Here is an 18858-nt window from a genome sequence, read left to right as displayed (position 1 = left end):
AAAAAAAAAAAAAACATATTTGCAGCCTTTACACCTTTTTAAGCGTTATATTTTCCACAAGTTGGTTGAACACTTAATAAAACTTTATGGTATAAAACAAGTAGAAACAGCTGAAACAATCATTCAATCACTTTGTTTTTGCAAAAATTCAACTTACAAAGAAAGCACACGGCTTGGGACACATTAACTCCCCACATTATCCAGCAATGCAAAATGGAAAAAAGCTTCAAATTACTGAAAACCTATATAAATTCTTAAGCAGCAGAGCTTTCAGCATAAATGCAGGCTACAACATGGTACAAAATGCACACTGTGCAAGTAAAGACATCTTTGAACCAGACTGAAGGGTGTCAGTATGGGTAAAGGTTTTCACACCACCTACATGTTTTGTTCGATACCCAAATGCATAGGATGAGGAGTTTCAACAAATGTCACACGCTGCAAACACACAGCACGTGTGTCTGGCAATGGTAATTATCAAGCATTTGGATATAGAGTGGTAATTTGAAAAAACTACAGTACATTAGCCATGGTATATCATACAACAAAAAAGTTGCTAAATATCACAAAGCTATGTCGAAATAGCCCAACTCAGATGGCGTATTGCTTTGGTTGCTTCTTCAGGCTCATTGACCTTTCAGTTTGAGAAATTACATGAGTGGCTCTGTTGTTGAGGAGTCTGCATTCATGAAGAACATCTGCAGAGAGAACAAATACAGGATATTACGCTGTAAATTCACCACAGTTGCTTAGATTACATTACACGCCTTTTTTTTTTTTAGAAAAGAAAAAAAAAGAACCTCTTACCGTTAAACTGTTTGTAGGCTTCTTCAATAATAGCATTGTTTGATCTCTTTATCTCCCAGTAACTATCTTCTACCCATGGCTTGCAATCAGGATGTTCAATAAGCTGTCCATTCTTATATAAACCAGCTTAACATTTATAGAGAGAAAAACAAACAGTTGCAAAATATATATTATTCAAGTGAAACAAAATTTGTATTAAGAAAGGAAAGGACAGCTGTTTCTACTTGTTAAAAACAATTAACAACTTAATCTGATGAATGGACTGTGATAGCAAGTTATTAGTCCTGGTACATACTAGTTAAAAAAAACAACAACCATTTACCTTTGATGGTATCATCAATGTCTTTGCATAACTGGTACAAGTCACTCCCACGTCCGACGACTCTTTCACCTGAAATGAAACAAATAAAACATGAAAGACTTCCAAATCCAGGCGACATGTTTGATATGGCCTCCGAGTTCATGTTAAAAATTAAATGTCTAGTTAAAGAATGAATGGAAAAAAATCTTACCATCCAGCACCTTAATGTTGGGGAACATCTCAAGAACTACAGCTCTATATGACACGTTCCTGCACACTGACATAGAGAAAGCCATTGTGAGTTCACTAATCGCAATCTTCCATCCACCGGATGCGGATGTGTTTAAATAAAGTCACGGAAAATTACCTGGATTAGTGTAATTGTACGTGTTGTCTTTGAGACGTATATTTTCTAGCTTTCTCAAAGATCCGAGGCAGTGTAGGTTCTCAATACTGTTTCAAAACAAAACAAACGTGAGACGATCTCACAGGGCCAATGTGAATCATTTTTCGTAAAAATAATTAGCAGTCACAAAATATTTGAACACACTTGACTGCCATTAACATGGTAATTAATGTCATATTCATATTATTGTTCATCGAGCACAAGCATTCGGTCAGTAGTTATAGTCATACCTGGATATGATATTACCGGCCACATTTAAGTTCTGTAAACTTTCACAACTGCGCAATGGCTCTGGAGATACAAAAACAATAACAATTTCCTTGATAAATGAAAATGTACAGCATGGGAATAAAGATTTTTTTGTGTGTAAATTAAGTCTTACCTATACTGGAGATCCTGTTGGCGGACAAATTGAGTATAGAAAGAAGCCTGAGGGAAGCCAGAGGAGCTAAATTTGTGATATTATTTCCAGAGAGGTCCAGTTTCTCCAAATTGACACATTCCCCGAGACATCCAAGATCATGTACGCCTGTAAGATATACAGTACAAAATAAAATAAAAAAAACAAGGTCTTTTTCCAGGATTAAATACGAATGTATTTATTTGATCTTACCAAGACTTCTCAATTTGAGAAACAGTATCGACTCCAAATCAAATTCTCCTGTACGTGACTTGAGCAGCACAGCAGTTACCTTCTCACAGTCTGCATCTGAAACAATTGGGAGAGGTAAGACAGGCAGCATAAGATGCATATTCACTTTCCTCGTCTTATATACACACACACACAACCCTCTGACTCTGTAATCCGTGACTCGGTGATGCAGGAGAAAGCGCTGGAAGCGGTGTCGGCTTTGTTTACACTGGAACAAACAAATAAAATCACATCTAAACAGAAAAATACCAAGTTAAGCAGTCGTGATTTCCATATCTGGCAGCAGCAGCACACTGTGCTTTTCTTCTGCTGCCAAGATCCAGAGGAAAGGATCCCAAACCGGCAAGATGTGCTTTTTGTGCGGCATTGTTTACCTCTCCAGTTGCATGCATGAACAACAACTGAGGGGAGTTATATTTGGTTATATTTCCTAAGGCGGTGTCAGTAATGCACATGAATCCCCCCCCCTGCTTAAATAAAAAAAAAAAACCTGAAGAAAAATGAGGTTAACCTACCTACCTACCTAAAGATGCCGGGCTCTGTTTTCAGATTTACCATCCGACACGGGTTACTTCACTTCAGCGTTTAACTGCATAAAGAACCGGCAGACAAGAGAAGACGACGCGACCGAATCATGAAAACAGTCGCGGGAGGAACAAGGAGGGCAACCAAACCGAGATCCGTCATTCGTGATCGCCTCCGGATTATTAAACAATGTCGCTCCGCAGAGCCGCAAACAGCGACGTTGAGCGTCGTTAGCTCGGGTCGGTTGCTGCCCTTTGTGTGTATTCACCAGGGTGATTCAGCCGGATGAAAGTGGGTGGGTTATTTCATGAAATGGTAACTATCCCCGCTTTTTCTCCCTCTCTCTCTCTCTCTCGTGATGGCACACCGTGTGTATCAAGCAATTAGGTTGCTAACTTAGCATCCGCCGCTAGTGGCTGCAGCATAGCAACAAAGCAACGTACCTTGGTCTTTCTCTCGCTTTGAGTCCATCGTCGGGCAACTTAAAGACAACTAACCAACACAGAGAGCGACGGCTTTTAACCAAGCGCGATGGGGGAAAAGGGCGAGGCCGGTGGTTACAACGTGCGTGTGCGTGTGCGCAATTTCCACCTGTCCCGGGTGCAGTCAGGACCACACTCGGCTCGTTGCTCGTGACAACAGGCAGGTTGGATGAGACGGACTTGGGGGGTGTTTCCGGGTTTCCGCAGTCCAGCAAGCACGTGGAAGAGGGGGGAGGGGGGGGGAAAGACTTCGTCACGTGGCGCTCCAAGTTACCTGGAAACGTTGTTCCGGGGTTTCGTTAAGAGATGGCGGCTGCGCCCCGCGCAACAGGTTCCTTCGTCAATTAAAAGTTTTACTTCCCGACACTAAACGCCGGCGACAATTATGTTGTTGATGATCGACGCTAAATAAAAGTCAAATTGCACGCGTGTTGTTTAAATCAAAGGGATATCAAGTTAATGAGCGCGTAAAGTCTGATCCAATCAGGGGCGAAACGGTAAAAAAAAAAAAAAAATGCTTTTCGACTAAATTTGGTTCAAAAAACGGGGAAAATACCGTAAATACTTTTTTGTAATTTTTTTTTTTTTTTTTTTTTTTTTTAAGGTTGTGTCTGTGCATATAATTAATTACCCGTAGAAGTGTATTTACTCAAATACTGTAAAATATTGTACTTATGTTCTACTAGGCCTATAATATTTCAATGGAACTTGAAATATTATAGGTCCCTACTGCAATACAGCTGACTGCAGATGAAGAGTTTATAAACAAAACAGGCCGATGATCAGTTTACAGTAGCGCCATAATTTGGGATTTTGCCGTCTCTCTCAGTTTATATAATGCAGAAGGCTAAATGTTGATCACCTTAGCTCCACCTTGACTAGTTGTAACATTACAACACGGATTACATGTTAATGAATAATAATAGGCTACTAATACTACTACTACTACCACTAATAATAGTAATATTATTATTCTAAGTTATATTTAAGGCCTAACTATAAGGTTTTATCAATATTAAGCGGTAAGTAGTTACATCATCTTCATAACCATCAGGTTGTAGTTCATTATTTATTTACTTATTTACCGGAGGTGCCATTGGTTTGTCTGGACACCACCGGGGTGCTTAAGAAGCGGATCAGTTTGCACTCCTTGGGCTCTGCAGACAACATCCACTGTCTCCGAAATAACTGGACTGGTACTGACTGTACCGACTGTTTTTAAAAAAAAATTTTTTTTTAATGTAGTATGCATCATTGTGCAGTCATGGCGGACATCTCCAGGAAGGACATAAGTGACCTTTTTTTAACATCGATATCAACTCACCCTGTACGGAGACTGTGACTCCGCGGAGCCCCTAAATGCCTCTCACAGAGAAAAGGCGTCGGACGTTCAGTGTTGGGAATGTGTACAAACAACAGATCACCTGTTTAAGATGGGAAATAAGCAAACCATATTTACCGACGAGCAACTGGATGCTTACCAGGTGAGCTTGCATGTTTGTGTCTACCTGCATCTTTTTGGAGGATACGTGACTGTAACCCCTGCAGACTAATTATTTTAAATCTGTTAGACTTTAAGTTCAGGTAATACAATATTTAGATAAAACGTGTTTGTGGAAGACAAAGTGTAGAATGAAAGCAGTGTGAAAGTAAATATCTATGCCTGTGAGTAGGCCCTATTGCTTCAGTGCTCTTAAGTGATTTTTATTACTATTCCACAATTAGCTAATATTACTTAACAGTTTACTTATTTTCCTTTCTTTATATTTTCTCTGATGTTTAATGGAGAGCAAAGTGAATGGATATTTTCAAGCTTGATGATTAGTACTGTTTAACCTCAAGCAGGAGGTTCTGGATCCCAACTCATTTAATGATAAACAGTACTCATTGTCTTTCTAATGTGTGATCAGTTATGACTCTACTCTTTAAATATTGACATCGTCTTGATAGGTGAGAGTAGCAGAAGGTTTTGATTTCATTGCAGAGTGGAGGATCTTACACTCAGTAATCATCTGAGAAGATCTGACCTTTTGTTGCCTGTAACAACGAAGAAGAAAAACATCTTCGTGTGGGCAGGTTTATCATGTGATTAGGTGTGGACTTAATAATTGATGCCAAGCCAGCGTGATATGCTGTGAAACTCTACTCTCAGGACACAGTTTAGTTCTCAAGAGCCTCTCTGGTTACTCCAGCTGCTCTTAGAATACTGCTGCTTTCTGTTTGTCACATAGTTATTTTCCCTATTTAGTCTCAATACATTACATGTCTTATTTTTTTTTTTGGATCAAATATTTAAAGGTGTAAGATATGACACTGGAGCCAACACCAGCTGACTCAGCTTGAGCAGTGGAATCCAAAGTATAGCTTTCCACATAGTAGTTTCAACAAAAACTCCACAAACACCATTGTACTACCTTTTCTATTGCTCGTATCTTGTATGATGGAAATGAGTAGGTTGTGATGACTGGTTAGATATATTGCTTTAAATAAACTCACACGATTATCGTAACCCAGACATCTTAGGTGGCCCATGAAAGTTTTATCTTTTTAAATCCCACTGTCTGTAGAGCTCAGCTGACTGCACTCTGCTTCTTACACCCAGGAGCACAGCTCAGACAGAATAGACACAAAAGACAAACGTAAATTGAGGTGCCGCTGGTAGGGCTGTTGGATAATGCGTGTGCCAACACATGCATGTCAGACAGCAGCAGATCATGTTCCCTTGTGTCCTCACACACATCACCATTTAATAGAAACCAGACACCTCAACCAGCGTTTTACAGTAATGGTTGTTCACGTGACTTCAGAGGAACTACTGTATAATTTTATTTCCAATGACTCACTGATGTGTCATTGTACAGTCCTTTTATCAGACTTATGCATTTATATGTTTAGTCTGTTGACATGCTGTTTTTCTCCCATTGCAGGACTGCACGTTTTTTACTCGCAAGGAAATTCTGCGGTAAGAATTTTATTCCCTTTTGATTGTGACTGATCACTGATGTGCTGCTGATCAGGTGTAAACCACACATTTTACCACTGTTCGTTATTATAAGTTATATACTGTAACTCTGATAATATCATCTGACATACAGTTTTAAGAAAATAGTAGTAGGAACTCAGTCACAGGTGGAAATAAAACAAGTAGCCTTTAGGCATAAGGGCACATGCAATTAATAAAGGTGTAGGTTATAACTGTAACATGTGTAAACGTGTCAATATCATCAAAATGTCAGGCAGTAAGTCTAAATGCAATGTTTTTAGTGTCATATAATGAATATGAATCAACAATGTAAAGCAAAATTAAAGAGTGCATTTTAAAAATGTAAGTTGTGTAGTGCTGCAATTTACAGTTTAGTGGCTTCTAATTTCTCTCGTACAGAAAGGAGTCTGCTATCCAACCTAATCAACAGATCACCCTGGCAAATATTAACAGGATGCTGCTCAAACCCAACAAAGACACGAACAAACTATGATTGGCACAGTATATGTGGTAATTATTTATGGGGTTTGCTGTTATGTGTCACAAATAAAAAATTGCTCGCGGCTGTCAGTGAAGGCGTAGTATATTATTTCCTGTAGCAGAAGCTCTTATGTTACCTAAAACGTTGAAAGTCGTGTTGACCTTTTGACTGAGGTGTTGTTTTCAGTCCGACCCAAATGAAGTGTCATGTTTCTACATCTTTCGACGTGTAATTTCAACATTGAGAGAAGAAATTGATATAAATCGATCTAGTGATTAGACTGGTATCATGACCCGCTGGGTAGCATCGTCTCTCTCCTCCTGTCACTCACCCACTTGATGACAGACGTAAATGACTGGCTTTTCTTTTTAATAGGATCGACCAGTGACTCTCACATTTCTGTATCTTTTGTCAGTCGTTCTAGATGCTGGAAGATAAATAGCTACTTAAAGAAATTAAATGCAGACACTCAAGAATGTTGCAGTGTAACATTAGATAACGAGGAACGTTGTGTGGTCCAAGGCATGCCGCAATTTAGTGTCTGGTTTGTTCCCACAAATGTGCAGTAAAAAACGAATTCTCTAAGAACACGTACAGGAATTTGTGTTCTCTTACTGTCTTCTGAAATGACCTGAGAGGAGATCAAATCTGTGTTAGAGTGTAACTGTGTGTGCTATATTAAAACTGCAACCTCACCTCAGTTTTTCCAGCAAGAGTTTAATCAGAGTTCTGATTTTAATTTCTCCTTGCATTGGACCCAACATAGTTAAAGAGGGTTTTTTTTAATCCATTTTTATTGTTCGGCTTTTTTTCTATCCAGCAAAATAAAGCCAGTGTTCTGTTTATCTCCCATTTCCCTTAATAATAAAACGTACACATGTAGTTCCTCCTCAGTGATATTGAATTGACTTTGATTCCAAGGCTAGCTGTGGATTGGAGGCAAAATTATCTATCGGCAGAGGGTGTAATAGGGTCCTACACTTTACGACCATTATAAAACACTCTTGTCTCTGTCCACAGCTGCAACTCTTACAGCAGTTATGTAACATCAAAGAAGGAGATTATCATTGATGGTCATATTTTAAACCCTTCAGCATTACGTCATATCCAGCATTAACACCAGATCAGAACAAGTCAGGATTTTTTTTTTTAAATGTGCTGTAGTTTTGGAAATAAAACCTAGTGTTACTATGCCTCCTGGAGATCATCACATTTTTTTGCAATAAAATGTGTCCTCATGATTTGGGCAAAGATCACCAATGAAACCCCATCACTCTGACAGATTTATCTAATTTAATTGTAGTGAGTTTATCCTCTAAGACCAGCATCCCTGCTGATTAATGGCTCTGCTCTGCCAATGAAGGCATGCAATGACAGGATTAGTCTAAGGACAGGATGAAATGGAGGCTGCAGATAAGACTTTGTGTGTTTATCATTCATGCAGCCTCCTGACAGTTTATAGACATTATTCTAGATAATAAATAATATTAAATTAAAGCAATAAAAGAGAATGATGGAAGAGAGAAAGATGCTCTGGTTCAGCATGTTGGCATACTCAGAGTTATTCACTCTAGTCTTTCTACAGCCCCATGCTTAACTGTATTTTATATAGGAAACGTATAAGGATTTACATTGTTTCACTGTTAAAAGCAGTCGAGCTATTTGCAAGGTTTCGAGTTTTTAATTTTTTTAAATTTAGATTATTACATCAGTTGTGATGCAAATTATCATGTGTTTATAGATAAATGTTTCTTTTCTGAATGATAGCAGCAAATAAAATTGTTCAAAAAGTGTTTTTTATTTTCTGTTCTAGGTTGCATGGCAGATACCATGAGCTGGCTCCACATCTTGTACCAATGGACTATACCAATGATCCTGATTGTAAACTGCCGTTAGCTTTGATAGTCAACATGCCAGAATTGAAGGTAAAGAACAAACTTTAACAGTGACTCCAATGTGGATCAGCCTCTTCTATCTGTTCTTTGCGTTTCACCAGCAGTGTCGACCATGTTGTGTTTGTCTTATTTTGGATTGTGCTACAAGGACACAATTGTGGCACCGGCTGCTCATGTCGACCGTCGTCTAATCAATACACACTCTGGTCCTGAGGCAGAATTGATTTTTAACCGTCGTCGTCACTGATCTGATTGTACGACACCACATTCTGTAAGCTTGTGAAAGTTAATGTGCCGTGAAATGCTCTGCCGCTCCATCCTGACAGTTTCATTCCCTTCCTATTTTTAAGCATCTTGGCAGGCTGCATAACGTCACAGCCACATTTACCTCCATTTTTCTCCTGCACGCCCAATCGTATTGTGTAATATGGACTCCTTATCCAGCAAGGGCTTAGCGCAAAGACTCATAATGTGTCCTTCTTCTTGGCATAATTGGCCCTTGCCTGTAAAACTGTCACATGATTTCTGGGTTGTAAGGATGGCAGGAGAAAAATGGAGACAGGATATATGGGGATGGCACAATACACAGTCACCCAAATTCCTCAATGATGACTAATGAGCTGTGTGGAGTAGAGCAGAGTGATTCAGACTCCACTCGCATGTATTTTGGGATATCAAGTTAAAATGGCATAGCCTGGCTTCATTTAGTCTTCTTTTGCTGATCTTGTCACCTCAAACTCTGGTCAGGACAACATGTCTTAATACAAAAGTAGAATTACTGAAATATATGACATCCTCTTAAAGTAATTATAAGTTTTCCCAAACCAGTGAATTATCTGGGTTATAAAACCTGTAGTAGCAACGTATGGTTGACCAACAGAGGAGAAAATATTGGCTACCGGCAAAGAGAGAGAGTCAGCTTTTTTCATCTGAACCCTGTGCTCAGCAGATTACACCGAATGGTTCATACCTCTGCAGCTCGTGTGAAAGAACAGCATGGAGAGCACATGTTCCTGAAACTGTCAAAGCTTTCTGAAGATGGTTATGGATTTCTTTTCTTATGCAAACTTCGTCCATTTTTTTTTAAAATTACAAGGTGCTTCTGTTTACAGAGATTATTACATTTATATTAATGTGTATGAGCATTTGAAATTATTCAATATATTTAAAATATAATCCTGTTTCTTTCAAAGGAAAATCCTTTCTGCAGCAGGATTGTGGAGTCATTTTCAGAGGATGGGGCGGGGAATCTCAGCTTCAATGAATTTGTGGACATGTTCTCAGTCCTCAGTGAAATGGCTCCTCGAGAACTAAAGGCCATATATGCCTTTAAAATATATGGTATTGATGAATTTCTAAAACATCATTCACAATTTTTCCAAATGTCCCGGAGCTGAATTAAATAAAATAAAATATGTATTTACCATAACCTTTGTTGCCCATAGATTTCAATGTGGATAATTACCTGTGCAAAGAGGACCTTGAAAAGACTCTAAATAGACTGACAAAGGAGGAGTTGACTCCTGAAGAGGTCGTGTTGGTGTGTGAGAAAACCATCGAGGAGGCCGATTTGGACGGAGACAACAAACTCTCCTATGCTGACTTTGAAAATATGATAACCAGGGCTCCGGATTTTTTAAGGTAATTAACTAATGTTTTTTTCAATACATTGTGTAAACTTCATTCGATACAAACATCTCAGTCTAACAGCATCACCTTAATCTTGCTCTACCATGCCAATCCATTTAAAATGCAAATAACCTCAACTCTCTTTAGCCAACCTAGACAGTTCACTTGACAATACCAAGTCAGTGACATGTTTTGCCTTGCCTAGGTAAGAAAAATAAGCTGCCTTAGGTTTCTACACCAAAACCCACATGTCTAGCTTTAGGAAAAGTTCATGGTTTAAATAAGTCATTTTATGTAAATAATGTTTGTATGCCAAAGTTATTCAACACACACTACGTAAGATGAATGCATTTCTTACTTGCATTACTTGAAAGAAATCCAGGTCAACTTTTGCCGGTCAGGTGTATGTCCGGTGTTTGTTTTATTTTTGTTCTCCGTCACATGACCTCAATCGCATTGGTCATACATCCGTGTACTTTTCACACACAGGTGAGGCAAAATGTGACACTGACACGGTACCTTCTGGTGGACTGACCGGCGTATTACATGCTTAAATGTGATACTGAGCTGGTCTATTCCCGCTGAAATGATGAACACATCTGTTACTGATTCCTGTGTTTATATTCACATTTACAGTAAGACAGCATGTTTTATATACAATGACTACTACTGTAATGTGTCTTTTGTTATTCCAGTACGTTCCATATACGAATTTAAGAGGACTGGATGGATGGTTCCTACAGTGGGCAGCATGCTGAACGTCAGGACTCTACCTGAACCATGTCCTGGCCACAACACAGTGCCTGTCTCTTACATACATCAGTCCTCTGTGGGCCTCCTCTCCAGCTGTCCTTACCTCAATGAAGTCTGCTAAGTTTGAGAACAAAATACTCCAAGAAGCTGAAAGGACCCTGGATTTTATTACTGTTGATCAAAGTGTATTTTCCTCTCACTACCTATGAAAGGGCTTGACCTAAATTGGAAAAAAAGGCTATGCTTTCCACATTTATGGTTGAAAATGGTAAATCAAACAAGTCTGAAATAAGCTAGACTCTGGATTAGTGCCTGTTGTGCACATTCAAAAATGCATTTAAAAAAAAAAAAAAAAAAAAAAAAGCCTATTTATCTATTACACAGGAGATAAATCCCAGTGAAGTCTTCCAACAGTGACAGACTAAATATTCAGTATTTGTAATATAGACAAAGCTTGAAGTGAATGGATACAGCACTGGCATTAAGGGCATACAGATATTCTATATGGGCTATGCAATATTTGTACTCGCAGTGTTTAGGTTTCGATTTCTGCTTGTGGAGCTGGAACATGACGACAATCATATTTTAATGTTCTCCAGTTGGACGAAGGGCTTTGTCATCTGAGCTAATTTTGGTAGCTTTCATCTTCTGCCTCAGCCATCGTCATGACATGTAAGTTACAGCCATCTTTTGGATATATATTTTATAGTATTTTATGTGAATTCAGATGTGTCTTTCTCTGAATAAATTTGTTTTTTCCTGTGTGTACTGATCAAATTACTTTGTGTGACTCCAGGTTTATCGTTGTTAGAAAAAAATAGCATGAAAGAGCTCTCGCTGTTTGTCATCAAAAGGGAGTCATTTCTGACCTGTAGCTATAACAAGTTCTTCATATGACCTGCCCACCTGCACCAATCCACCCATGATGATCAAGGAGTGGGCACAGTAAAGATCAGGAAATGACTGTGCCTCCGCATAGCCCATCATATGAGCTTGTTAAGGAGGATGTGATCATTAGAAGTGAGCTGCGTCAGCACTCACAAGCATGATTACATCCTACACACACAGTTAATCTTAACGAAAATCTGGAGGAAATAGCTATGCTATTTGATGATAGCCATGCTATTTGATGATTAATGGGTCATGCTCTTTGGGCTGTAGGGTGCAGATTTGCATCAGGTACATATGGAGTACAGTGTATTGGTTTGTTTGTACAGTTCGTGTTTAGTCAGGTTATGCCGATAAGTCATACTGCTCAATTTGATGTTGGGTAACCATACATGCAGATGAAGACAAAGATGCTTAGGCAGCGCATCTGCTAAAAGTCACATCTTTTTTTTTTGCTGCTAAGTGCAACGTCTACAAAATGGATGTGACCTGGTTGCTAGTGCTGAGTCTGATGTACACAGTACATTGTAAGAATTGGGACACTAGCTGCAGGCTAAAACAACAGAACACAACATGCAACCCCGAGGGCCCACACCATGTCATGCCATGTGTGCTATGTGGAAAGAGCTTTGGTTACTCTCCTGTTAGCTATTGGCAAGCAATGCAAAAAGAAATAAGCCGTGAAGAACTCCAACTATAACTGAAAGTGTTGTGATCTAACCTGCACCTTGTGGGGAACTGCAGACAGAAAACATACAGGAGCACCTGAGCAAACTAATTGATTAATACCAAAATATAAAATGAGCCATGTTGAGCAATTGATTTCTTTAAGATATCCTGTATACAGTACCTAATAATGAAGAGAGGTTGATACTGAGGAACCTACTTGTCTGTTACGTCTGTTAAGCAGTGCGCAGTCATCAGAGCAGCTAATTCATTCTTCCTTCCATTATCTCAAGTTCCCTTTATGAGCGCAGTATCACATTTTCAGGGCAGTGCATTGCTGATTGCGTGGCTTCATTAATTACATGGTCTCACTGGGAACATTCGTTAATTATGATTCCAGCAGAGAAGCTTCTGGTGTAAAGTGATACTGCGGCTGTAAAGCAGCTGTTATTTCAGCCGTTTCTGAGGTCGAGAGAGGACAGACAGTGTGAAACTACTGGTTTCACTCCATGAGACCTTGTCTGCTTTAATTTAATGTGATTTAAGATGCTGCCTTTAGCTCTCACAGCATAACAACAGTAGTGGTTCAACAAACTGCATTAAGGCAATTCGACAGGTTGATTGTGAAAGCTAGTGCTGGTTAGTTTTTCATAAAAATGAAACTTTATGATAGTTCATCTGAACCCATTCCTGTTTAACAAAATAAACAAATAATACATTATGACCATGAGATGTGGGTGAAAGCTCCAAAAGAAATAAGTAGGCCTTGAGCTGCCTTTTCAGTTTTAAATTTTCTTTACGTTTTTTTTGTCAAACTACTGTTTCCCAGATCACAAAAAACCTTCAAGCTCCAACTTGTCTTTATGAGTACCGTCAATGATTTGTTCATTCAAATATGTTTTAACACAGTAAGATTTGATTTACACTTGGTCATTTATTAACAACATAACTGTATTAACAACATTTATTGATGTTGACAATACAGTAGCATCCAAATGTTAAACATTTCCATATATCTGCCACATAACTGCTATAAATGTGGAATATGTTGATGAACTGCTTACAAATGATTTATAAAAAAATAAATAATAAATAAGGGAAAGGAAATGTATACCTTATTAGTTGTGTTGTCATGATGCCAAAGTATTTTTTCTGTGTATTTCACATAAACCTGGTTTGCTTTGTTATTGTGTAACTCAGAAGTTCAGAAACCCACTCATACAATCAGGCAGTTGTGACATCTTATTTATCTGTTGTAAGTATTTAAAAACATTACCTTTTGTTTTCCAGTGACACTTTATCATGTGGATCTCAGTTGTGAAAAGAGAACATGACAGAAATGTCAAAGTTGTTGATATTTTAGTGGTTTAGCATATCCTGGTTTTTATTACATGACATTCAGAAGAAACAGCATATTTCCTAATATCTGTCTAATTTTCTGTCATTCAGTGGAAGTACTTGTTGTCAACTGCTCAACAAAGTAACGGTGAAAGTGCTCAAGTAAACAGATGGAGGTATTAGCTTTACTGGAGTTTTACTAGCCTCACTAAAACTATAATTATAAAAGCAAAAGAGCAACGTGATGAAAGAAAATAGATGACATTTCAGCACGAATGACCCACTTCCTCACCATTGTCATGTACAGACGTTTGAAATCTGTATGCAAATAAAGTTTCCTGTGAAGGAAGCGCTCCACTGATGGCAGCAACAGGCAGTCCAAACATTAGAGCTCAGATCGTTAAACAGTGTACATGTGAGTTTGGAGGAATTTCCACTGAGTACACGGTAATTCTCGGAATTAATATGAGAAATTATCTTTTAACAGGAATGCTCTTCAGGTCCACGAAGGAAAACCACAATAAAAGTGCATCCCCTGGGGATAGCATGCTGTGCACAGTTTTGAAAGCAAACACAAAAGGTAACTCTCCCTTGTATGGTGATATATTATTTACATCTTGACACTCCACTGTTTTTATCTCCATTTACTCATGATTAAACTTATTTCTGCTATTGTCTTATCTATCATTTTGTCAACTGTAACCTCCCTCTTTTTACACAAAAACCGTCAACTGCACCTGCCAAGAAGTAAACATTTTGTGATCTAGCATTAAAAGTTTAGTACAAATGAAGCATATTGAATACACTCAGGTTTGTCTCTGCTGGTGAGAGGATTCAAACAATTTCACTCAACATAAACTACTATTCACTGTGAATCACACACTGTAGCTTGAACAGCATGTTTTTCCCCTCTGCAGTCGTGCATTTAGGGACTGGTAAACTCTTTCATTGCAGTCATCACCCAGAAAACAATCATTTTAGAGGCTCTTGTGTTTAATAATGACATAACAGTTTGTTTTATTAATAGCACATTGGTTTATATCTTCAAAGAAAATTCCAACCATATGGTCACTTTTAAATTAATACATTAAAAAAACAAAATACAGATGATGTCATTTTTATGTTGAATATATAAAACAAGTTGTCACAGAGTGTATATTGGCCACAGTAGTGTCAAATTAGTAAACATTTTCTTCAGTAGCTGGTCAGGTAACCTCTTCACCATTTCCTCTTGGCCTCCGGGAAGAGCCATTTCCACTTGTCATTCTGTTGGAGATAAAGACGATTATTAGAAAAAAAAAATAAAATGGGATGAATATTAAGTTTAATGTAGAGAATGAAGTATATAAATTAGAGCATTTTGAATAAATTGACTGACCTTTAATCCCCAGGATGAGGTGTTATGTTTGCGTCTGTTGTCCTCCAGAGTCTCATACGCGTTTCTGTTGGGTTTGATTGTTTCCTTGTGGATGGGAATCAGCTCATATGTACTGTCATGAGGGAGGCAGCCCGTGGGAGCTTCAACAAGGACCTCAGCATACACAGAATCACTGTGCTGCTTCTGTTTTAAGGCTCTAGTGTCAAAGGATATAGTGTGTGGGCTACCAGACCTGCCAGCCAGGTGATAAACCGCATTGTTATTCATGTAGTCCAGACTGTGGCTGCTGCCTGGCTTGCTGCACTGATCCGTTCTCTCTGACGGCGGGACACACCCTGTCGGTATTCTGATTGGCTTGGGGGAGAGTCTCGGTGGGGTGTCGGGAGGCGCGCTCAGTCTGTAGGATTGCTCCCCATCAGAGCTGATATCCAAGAGCGGCAGAGACCTGCTCCTGCCGTCCAGCAGGTCGAGCTCTGAGTATTCTGATTCTGACAGAGGACTACACCTGCCAATGTGCTGATCCTTGGTGGTCAACCTCTCAGCTCTCCCTGGGTTAGCCCTGGGTGAACTGTCCTGACACATTTGTTGGGCTCTGGGTGATTGCTTCATGAGTTGAGCATACAAAACTCTATCATGGTCATTGAGGGGGCCACAATCAAGGTGCCTGCTCCTCCGAGGCAAAGGGGGTACTTCCTGTTTTAAAAAACAAGCCAGTTTCTTAAAGTCAACTTGGAGATATCGATACAGTCATAATTTCAGTGTAACATGTCAGTGAGGATGATGTCTCCTTATTTTAAGGACTGTAGTCACCTCTAGTGTCCTGTTGCTCTTTGTTGGCTGTTTAGGTTGCTGCTCCTGGGTTGGGTTAGTCTGATGTTTTCGTGTGTTCTTCACAGCTCTGACAGCAGCAACAGGTTTTTCTTTGGGACTGAGCTGGATGATATCATACAGGTCTTCATTCAGTTCCTGCCGGAACAAAACACCAGTTACAGAACCCCATCCTGGATCGGTGTTATTTGAAGAAAGGACACCAAAAAAAAAAGAGTTTTGTCTCACCGCAAAACACGAAGATGTCAGATACTCTCCAAATGGCTCAACGGGGCTTGACTTGTAGTATTCTATTAACTCAGGCACTGTGTCGTGTCCCTCAGTGTCTCCGCAGACTACAAACTGTCCCGTTTCACTTTGGTTTATCACAAAATGTCGGCACCGATCCCTGCCTCTGCAACGGACAAAAAAAAGTGTTTGTTAAAGTGCTGACAACACATTATTGTTGGCTCCGTGTTACAGTCAGAGCGAACTGATAATTAATTTGCAATTTTAAATACATAAAGAATAATACAAATGAAAGGAATTTGCTTTGCAAACAAGATTTGCGGTGACTGACTGAAGACAGTATAGTGCTTCGGTCTGTGTGAGAGTAAATGTAACACGGAAACATCCCATTTGTGAATTTTGGAGCCTGAATGTCCTCTGATAAGGAAAGCTACAAAAAAAAATAGCTTCGAAGGAGTCCTAAAAAATTTGACACACTTCATAGGATCTTCACAGTAATGATCACATCAAAACTCATAGAAGCAGTATTGATTTCTGAGGATTACACTATATGCAGCTGCACATGAATATCATACATCTTTAATACAATGCAGACTATAGAACAACAGCTTCTTTACACTAAATCAAGACTCACTTATAGGACAGTATGTATCCAATCGCCTTATCGCTGAGACGGATCAAGAAGCAGCCCAGCTCCTTCTCTCTGAGTATTTCTTCAGCATCCCTGTAGACAGACCAAACACAGGTTTAAAATCCTTTATTTCAAAACTGTCACCTGCGTGTTTGAAGCCCATTTGTCAAACGTTTACAGGAACAGCGAGGCAGATTTTGACGAGAGGCAAGTCACGTAAATCCCCTAGGAAAACCCGTTTCATTATGAGCCCTTTCCATAAACCTGCCATTACCGGTACTCAGGTCTTATATGACTGTCCCTTGTGCTCTTTATGTAGCATTATAATGAAAAAGCGAAACTACTTAAAAAAACAAAGCGAGATTCTCCATAAAAATAGAGCATCGTGGCATTTTAGGGGATGTGATTTTACAAACTAAAGTACACTAATATTAAGAGTAAAAGTTTGTTATTTCCAATTGTTTCCTTATAAAAAAATACTTACTTTCTGGTGATGAAACCCAGGAACCAAGTAGGGAAGAGGCCGTTGTTGACGATGAGTGGCACTTGAGTCTCGATGAACCACTTTGATGCCAGTTCCCTGAGTCTCCTTTCAGTCCCTTCAGCACAAGAATCCCCTGTTGGTTCCCATTGCTCCATCCTTGCTCGATCCTGATCAAGACCACACAGGCAGGCATCCAGTCATTTGATTCCAAATGTACGCAGTGATGCAATACTTCAACAGTCTAATTTGCTTATTTTCCAGGAGGTATCAACCACAGCCTGAAAGCGGCTCAGTGTATCAGGGGCATCATTGTAGCGTAAAGCAGGTGCTGCAGAAAATCCTGTTTACTCCCGTACCTGTTTTCCATGCTTGTAATTTAGCGTATGACATTTATTTATTTTTTACCCTAACGCTAACCTGTTACAGTGAGATTTGGAAGCAGTTCTTACCTTAAAGCAAAACTTCAGACAGCTTCTAATGCAGAGTGACTTTTTATGTTTTTGAACTTTTGGTCTTGACTGTGAAAAGTGGCAGATCTTTTCAGATCTGGCTTTTTGTTGCCTGTACAGTATGCAGCAGTTCCTTTCAATCCCTTAAAAAAGAGTAAACAGTAAATTATCAGTTTATTGTAAAGCTCATTATCTTTCCATATATTGCATTTTTAAGTAGAGAGTACGTACCTGTCCTTGAGATTAGCTGTGTGTGGTTTGAACCTGGTGTCATTTCAGCAAACATTAAAATGCTTCTCTTAGCTTCAGAACTGTCTGTAATCTCCAACTGAAAGTGTTTTGAGGGAGTATGAACCTACATGGGAGATATAGACACATGACATTTACAATTACGCATATTTTTCCACTGGTCTGGAAAGCAGTGTCAGACGGCAACGGCACAGTAGAGTTCACACAGCAAATTTGCATAAGAAAGACAGCAAGAGCTTCCTGAATAGAAACGGAAAGTAAGCAGTACAGACTCTGTGGTTTATGAGCACAGTCGTGGTTTTTCAGAAGAGAGATTTTACCCATGGAGCATCTGATTACCATAGTAATGGGAGTTGCGTCAGCAGTAGATCTTTTGTGTTTTCTGACCTGGGTGTGCAATGAATTCAGATCATAGTGGGTAAGACAGGAGCATATGAGTGAAAGAATGGAAATATTTTGGAAGATTCAGTATGTTCGCAAAGTTTTTGGGGGGCCTAAACAAGTAAGATGAGATATTTCCCGGGTTTGTTATTGAGGTTTTCACAAATAATGGATAACTCATTCCCCCCCCTGGCTGACACATCTGTGATGAATCACCTCAATCAGTTTTAGCTATGTGGGGAGTAGTAGGAACTCCCTATGGGGGAGAATCAATAACCAGAAAGAGTCTGTGTCATACTGAACGGGATGAGACTGGATTTTAGCACGACCTAATGTTAACTGTTCATTCTTGTTAATATGCAACTGGCCAAACACTGACTGTACCTTATTCCAGTGTTCATGTAATAGATATTCTTAATGTTGA

The 18858-nt window shown here is 39.2% G+C and overlaps 3 protein-coding genes across 4 annotated transcripts; 1 reads left to right on the top strand and 2 right to left on the bottom strand.

The window, feature by feature from the left end:
- Nucleotides 1-27: 27 nt before the first annotated feature.
- On the bottom strand, nt 28-3346 carry lrrc61 (leucine rich repeat containing 61). Of its 2 annotated transcripts, XM_069708639.1 has the most exons (9): nt 3135-3346; nt 2128-2223; nt 1897-2043; nt 1745-1805; nt 1476-1561; nt 1320-1385; nt 1130-1198; nt 808-933; nt 28-698 (listed from the first exon to the last, which is right to left on the bottom strand). In XM_069708639.1, the coding sequence occupies exons 1-9, from the start codon at nt 3160-3162 to the stop codon at nt 592-594; spliced, it is 786 nt and encodes a 261-aa protein (XP_069564740.1). In that variant the 5' UTR covers nt 3163-3346; the 3' UTR covers nt 28-591. The 2 variants fall into 2 exon arrangements, with proteins under 2 accessions (XP_069564740.1, XP_069564739.1); XM_069708638.1 differs by lacking the exon at nt 3135-3346 and having other exon boundaries at nt 2128-2697.
- cib2 (calcium and integrin binding family member 2) lies at nt 2697-11669 on the top strand. The gene is made up of 7 exons (XM_069708640.1): nt 2697-2986; nt 4419-4657; nt 6101-6135; nt 8451-8562; nt 9726-9873; nt 9978-10173; nt 10857-11669. The coding sequence occupies exons 2-7, from the start codon at nt 4607-4609 to the stop codon at nt 10876-10878; spliced, it is 564 nt and encodes a 187-aa protein (XP_069564741.1). The 5' UTR covers nt 2697-2986; nt 4419-4606; the 3' UTR covers nt 10879-11669.
- A 3173-nt stretch (nt 11670-14842) lies between these two features.
- LOC138626795 (uncharacterized) lies at nt 14843-18156 on the bottom strand. The gene is made up of 8 exons (XM_069708707.1): nt 18036-18156; nt 17805-17947; nt 17356-17522; nt 16875-16964; nt 16241-16406; nt 15995-16150; nt 15185-15877; nt 14843-15072 (listed from the first exon to the last, which is right to left on the bottom strand). The coding sequence occupies exons 1-8, from the start codon at nt 18088-18090 to the stop codon at nt 15025-15027; spliced, it is 1518 nt and encodes a 505-aa protein (XP_069564808.1). The 5' UTR covers nt 18091-18156; the 3' UTR covers nt 14843-15024.
- Between the last annotated feature and the right edge of the window lie 702 nt (nt 18157-18858).

The sequence above is a fragment of the Brachyistius frenatus genome, unplaced genomic scaffold (genome assembly GCF_029030835.1).
Source record: "Brachyistius frenatus isolate BFR_SWC_R1_liver_20210118 unplaced genomic scaffold, ASM2903083v1 Contig_77, whole genome shotgun sequence".
Taxonomy (NCBI): domain Eukaryota; kingdom Metazoa; phylum Chordata; class Actinopteri; family Embiotocidae; genus Brachyistius; species Brachyistius frenatus.
The sequence above is the reverse complement of the archived record's forward strand: the minus strand, read 5'-3'. Positions and strand labels throughout refer to the sequence as shown.